The following is a 6685-nucleotide window of genomic DNA, read 5'->3' as shown; positions in this document are numbered from 1 at the left end:
CAAAAATGGAGGCATTATTTGTTGAATAAACACTTTGTTATCTGCACAGACCATAGAAGCTTGCAGTATATATTGAGTCAACGATTGACTACAACCTTCCAATAGAAATGGTTGGTGAAAATGATGGAATTTGATTTTACAATTGAATTCAAACAAGGCTGGGAAAATGCAGTCGTCGATGCTTTATCTAGACAAGAATCAGTGGACTGCCAAGCTATCACAACTCTCATCCCTGAAAGCAACATGTTGACTAGAATCATAAATTCTTGGCAGAATGAATTGAGCATTCAAAAATTGCTCCAGGAATTACAAACATATACTTCCTACATAAACATTATACTTGGAATCAGAATGAACTTAGAAGGAAGGGCAGATTGGTTGTGGGGAAAGATGGCGCCTTGAGGAATGAATTATTACACTAGGTACATGCAGGTTCTACTAGTGGCCACTCTGGTAGGGATGCTACATTAAAAAGGTTGAAATCTGTAGTATATTGGCGGGGTATGACCAAGGATGTTCGTCGGTTTGTCCTAACATATGAGATTTGTCAAAAATGTAAATATGACACATCTGCTTCTCCGGGTTTGCTGCAACCCTTGCCAATTCCAGAGAGGATATAGCAACATATCACCATGGATTTTATTGAAGGTTTACCAGATTCCAAGGGTAAATAAGTTATATACGAGGTGGTTGACAGATTAAGCAAGGCTGCTCACTTCATGTCCTTAAAACATCCATATAGTGCCACTGAAGTTGCTCAATCCTTCTTGGACAACGTGTTCAAATTGCATGGTTTTCCAGATTCTATCACCAATGACCGAGACCCATCTTTGTTAGTCAATTCTGGAAGGATTTGATGTCACTTTAGGGAGTTCAATTGCAACTTTCATCAGCTTATCATCCCTAAACCGATGGCCAATCCGAAGTTGTGAATAGATGTTTGGAGACGTTCTTGCGTTGTATGTGTTGTGATACTCCCCATGAGTGGGCTAAGTGGCTTCCTTTAGCCGAATGGTGGTACAATACCAACCATCATACTGCTATAAAGTGCAGTCCTTATGAGGTGATGTTTGGACAACCTCCTCCAATTTATCTTCCTTATTTACCAGGGGAGTCAAAGGTGGAAATCATTGACATAAGTTTGCAGAAAAGGAGGAGGCGTTAAAGTTGGTAAAATTCCACATGAAAAGGGCTCAAGATCGAATGAAGCAATTGGCTGATAAGAAGAGGAGTGACCAATCCTATGATATCGGTGATTTTGTGTATGTGAAGCTCCATCCATACCGTCAGATTTCTGTGGCATTCAGATCTAATGCCAAACTAGTACCTAAATATTTTGGACCATTTCAAATAGTGGATCAGATTGCAGCGGTGGATCAGATTGCAGCGGTGGCTTACAAGCTCAGGCTTCCGCAAGGGTAAAAAATTCATGATATTTTTCACATTTCACAGCTTAAAAGACAGGTGGGTCACACACCCAGTTCCGGCTCACTTCCTGCAGAGTTTGACGGTGTTATGGGGGGGGGGGGGGGGGGGGGGCAAAGAACCTGAGAAAATTCTGGATCGAACAACTGTCAAGAGAGGCAACAAAGGTTTCACCAAAGTCGTAGTGAAGTGGAAGCACCAGTTATTAGAAGATGCCACTTGAGAATTCTTCTTAAGGATTTTTTTGAAGGCAGGGGAATTGATATAGGAAATTAATAAAAAGACACGTGACTCCACGTTGCAGTCAAATTACATTATGTTGTAATTCAGTTAGAAGGTTGTAGCAATTATTACGTTTTTTGGATTTTCAAATAATAAATACCCCTCTCAGAGGGAGGAAGAGGAATTCATTATTACTTCAGCAAAAACAATTTCTTCTTCTCAAACTTCTCTGACATTATTTCGGATTCAGGTTTGAATCCCTAATTCTCGAAGTTGTTCGAATATTCTATATTCCTAGACTTTCTTTATCAGAAACAGAATTGGAATGGAATATGTTATAAAGGGAAAATGAAAAGCAAACTTAGTACATGAAACCAATCTTGGTTCTTGAGCCTTCACAAGGGCTTTTTTTCCCTACAACTTAGTAAAAAGAAAGAAAAGTAGAGGAAAGTAGAACACACCAAAGCAGAGACTGAATGGAAAATACGAGCTAAACGTGTTTTAACAACTTATTACACACATATCTGAAAAACAACTGAATTGGTTGCGTGTGTGTAGTAGCCTGAATATTGAAACTTAGTTAATCCTTCTGCAGTTCTTTCTGATTTCTCCTTTGGAGCCAGTGAGGGGGCTGATGTCTCCCATCTTGATAATTGCGGATACAAAATCAGAGGAAAAGGAGCTTGGGTTGGTGCTGTAGCCACGCACTATGGAGTCAGTGGAGCCACCATTGAAGAGTTGTTGGTCAGAGTGGAGAAGACCCTTCTTCTGAACCAGGTTCCTGAAGTAGTAGTTGTCAAATGTGGTCGGAGTCTGAAGATCAAGGGGTGCCAGATTGTTGTCCCCTGACCCTGATGTTCTGGGGCAGCTTGATTGCCTTGTCCTGGCAAATGAAGTATCTATGTTGCTCTCGTTGTAGATGCGGGCTCTGAAATTTGTGCACCTTGCTTGTCCAATTGTGTGACCACCTAACCGAGATGTCACTCATAATTAGTAAATATTAGAAATCAATGAGCATATGATTGAAATGTAATTAATTAGTAAATTATGTGGTTTATGTCTGTACCCGACAAGGCGACCAAGTCCTTTGTGGAAAGTCCCAGAGCACTGAATCTTGAGATGAGTTGGTTAAGGTTTGAAGTAGGTGCAGGAATGCCATTGTTGGCAGCAGATTGGCTAGCAGTTCTAGCATCTCTTCTTCCAAGTTTAACATTCCAACTAGGGCCTCCAAGCTAAAACCATAAAAATGAACAACATAGTATAATTCAGATAGATGTAATTAATGATTTAGTTTGATTTGACTTTGTTGGTTGTTTGACCACGTACGATTTGAACAGAGTCTCTGGCGGCAATGGCAAGGATATCTGCACAGGAAACAACTCCTGGACACACTTTCTCGACGGCTGATTTTATGCTGTCAATGACTTCATATCCACGAGCAGAGTTCCTGTTGGGGTTTGCGTTCTTCTCCCCGGTGAAGCTTGATGTGTCATCCAAAAGAATAGAACCGTCACATCCCTGTATTCATTGAGTTAGGCTTATTAAAAACAACGTATAAACACAGGAAAAGTAAAGTTTCGTTGATGCATGGAAATTACATTGACAAAGCAATCGTGGAAGAACAAGCGGAGGAGAGAAGCACCCATACGGGTCTCCTTTGATATGGCAGATTGCACTGTGGATCTCACAGTGGAGAGGAGTTTTGGGCAAGAACTGTAGTAAAAGTCGGTAGAAAGTTGTGCATTGACACACCCCAGTACGAGGACAAACAGAACCAAACTCATAGTTAATCTAGAACAAAACGAAGCCATGTTTTGCTAAAACACACTAAGTTACTTAAAAAGTCTTTGTATTGTGAGGGTGTGGCTTATTGCTTAATGGAAGTTCTGTATTTATAATGGTCTGTGGATTGAATGTGTCTCAAGGCAATTTGTCTCGGCAGGTAGCCTAACCTAACACGTAGAAAACGGAGAAGTCGTCGTCTATGCATGGGAAGTAATTCAAAAACTCATTTATGAATTTTGATTATGAGGGAGATTCGATTTTTAATGCATTCAAATATAAAGGAAGTGATGAGGGATTTTGTCAAAGTGTTACAATTGTTTGGTAAACTATTTTCCTCTGGAGGGGACCCATCATATAACGCTTTGATGTGATACATTTTTGGTTAAATTAAATATTCCGGAAAAGAACATAACATGTTTTATATGTAATCTTATTTTAGTCGTGTTTAATTGACTGTGGTTGAGAATATTTGTTTGGTAATGCTACCTTTTGCAACTTCACTCAACCAAAATAAGAATAGGAATCATACGAATCATGTTGATGTCTATTTTTGCTTATGCATTTTGGTCTGGAGCGGGTTTTATCTAGTGGTGTGAATGGCACAGTCATAAGAGAAAGGTCCTAAAGTTTAAATTGGTTATTTTTCAGAGTTTGCGGGCTGAATGTTCCCCACAGCAATCATATATATAGCGTTCAAGGAAAGTAATTAAGTAACTTCTTCGCATCATTTCGGTAAGATTAGGTTACAAGCTTTACTTAACTCTATATATAGCCTCGCACTGCCTACATCGCATCACTATTAATCACATCTTTCAAAAATCTAATATATAAATATATATATTTAATCTGATTATAAATATAAATTTTAATAAAATATCAATATAATATTTATATAAAAAATAATTTAATTTTAATTTCATAAAGACAAATTTTTTAAACAAAATTATTTTAAAAAATAATAATTTAGAATTCATATTATGTTTAAAATAATATATTTTTTTTCCAATTTAACTTGTGTTTATTAGAGATTTCATTCTTATTATTCACCAAAAAGTTAAACACTAACCTAGTTAATAGTTTTTCAATTTCAATTCAAGCAAAAATTCCAATTCCTCGTCAAAATATATATAGAAAAACTTTCAAAACTTATAAATTGAAAAGTATTAAAAAACAAAATAAAACGCATTGTAATCCTAATGTAAATTCAACAAATAGAATAAAAACAAGGGCAACACGATAATCTATAAATACAATATACTAAAATCCTAAAAAGAACTCTATAATTGAATAAAACAAGAAGAGACCTTAAAAGAACAAGGAGAGAATCTTTTTATATATGTTTTTGGTGTTATAATTATAGTTACAATAACTATAGTAGGCTTTTCTCTACATGATGAATTATTTTCTTTTAAGTAGTAATGATATGATACTTATTTTGGTAGTAATAATATGTTGAAATAGGATGTTATGTCCTAGCTTGTAACCTGCAGCCCTCAGGCGTCTCCTTTATTACCCAATCGAATTAAAACCTAAAATCTAATGGTACTTTCCTTTTATTATATCTAACAAGCTGAAGTCAGTTGCTTCAGTCTAGTAAAGTAAACCAAAACAAGTGTTATCTAAGCAAAAAATATTCTACACAATAATATTTATAATTAAATAATGTATAAAAATATTTACTTCGTCAATATGTTTTATTAACTTGTAATATATGATACTATGACTTTGATGCATTAATGATATATCAACTTTCTAATCAATCAAAGTATTTTTTTTTTCAAACAATTAGTATATAATATTGTTATTTAAACTTTTGTTACCCCAAAATTATCAAGCGAAACGAGTCGAATTACTGATATTTTATTTTCTTGTATATATGATTTTCGCCTAGTTATATTTTTATCTCTTTTAAGGTTGTAATGGTAGATTTTATTTATTTAGGTTAAGATATATGATTTAAAATTAAATAAGGAATAAACATATATTTCGAAAAAGGTTATAAATAGATGTAAAATAATTTATTTTTCATTTTCTTTAAATACTAATACACCATTATATAACTTTTAGAGGCAAATATATATAACTAAACCTGACAAATTTAGCATGTATTTTATTAATCACAATTAATTAACGCTGAAAAAATCACATGTCAATGTGATTTCAAAGCTTATGGTATAAATATAAACCAACCTGGTGTGATAAGTTTTCCTTTACGTAACAACTCCTGAAAGAAAAATAATCATAACTTAAAAGTTAAAAATTTAGAAAAATTATTCAAAAAGACTTTCCATAAAATTAGATAAGTTTAACTAATTAAAAAATATTTTATATTATTTCTATTTTTCTTTATTAGATGTTTGCTCATAAATACCTTAAATGTACATAATTTAAAATTCGAACTTTAAATATAGTATCATGATTTATTTAAATATAACCGTCTTTAACTCGTGACGAAAAAAAAAACACAAAAAATAAACTGCTTACGGTCTCTAAATCAAAAATACTAGTTAATGTGTCTTTTGCTCTAACTTTTCTTTAAGGAACCGTTTTGCCCAAAAAGTTCTTAGACGTTATTAATAAAAAATGTTTGACTGATAAATTTACATGCTTTGCTTTTGCTTACTGTTTAAGGTTCATCTTTTGAAAAATTCAATATCGATTTGAGCAATTCTTCTCTCTTTTTAAATAATTGTCAAACAAAAGAATAGATTGAGACCTACATCTTGAGATTATATTGCTGTTTTCAAATGGAATGTAGTTAATTAGTGATTCTTGATATAAGCTTTATGGATATCGAATGTTTTAATTTAATTGAGAAGCTATTGAGTCACTAATTATTAGTATGATAATTTATCTTTGATAAAACAATAAATATGTACACGAAATTTTATTATTAAGTTAGTTTTTGTAATTATATTAATGTACTTTATATTAAATTATTAGTGTAAAATATGAATTAACTATATATAAGTTGATAAACTATTCTTAATAAAAAAAAACATAACATATACTGATATGGTGACATTTTTGAAAATATAGATTATGATTCAGATAAAAACGTAACATATATATATATATATATATATATATATATATATATATATTAATATAAGTTACGGTTCTTTGAAAAAACCGTAACCTAAAATCAGACTGCCTCACGGTATATATTATAAAAGTATTTATTATCTTCTATTATTGTAAAACTCTTTTTTCTCCTTCGCTGTGAAAGAGAGGTTTTTCTTATCTTGTTTTT

General features: G+C 33.1%; 1 protein-coding gene across 1 annotated transcript; it reads right to left on the bottom strand.

Annotated features, from left to right (window-relative positions):
• Window positions 1–1967: 1967 nt before the first annotated feature.
• Window positions 1968–3527, bottom strand: LOC108330673 (peroxidase P7). The gene is made up of 4 exons (XM_017565180.2): window positions 3246–3527; window positions 2974–3165; window positions 2714–2879; window positions 1968–2615 (listed from the first exon to the last, which is right to left on the bottom strand). The coding sequence occupies exons 1-4, from the start codon at window positions 3456–3458 to the stop codon at window positions 2224–2226; spliced, it is 963 nt and encodes a 320-aa protein (XP_017420669.2). The 5' UTR covers window positions 3459–3527; the 3' UTR covers window positions 1968–2223.
• Between the last annotated feature and the right edge of the window lie 3158 nt (window positions 3528–6685).

This window comes from Vigna angularis, chromosome 4 (assembly GCF_016808095.1).
Source record: "Vigna angularis cultivar LongXiaoDou No.4 chromosome 4, ASM1680809v1, whole genome shotgun sequence".
NCBI classification, from domain to species: Eukaryota; Viridiplantae; Streptophyta; class Magnoliopsida; order Fabales; family Fabaceae; genus Vigna; species Vigna angularis.
The sequence above is the reverse complement of the archived record's forward strand: the minus strand, read 5'-3'. Positions and strand labels throughout refer to the sequence as shown.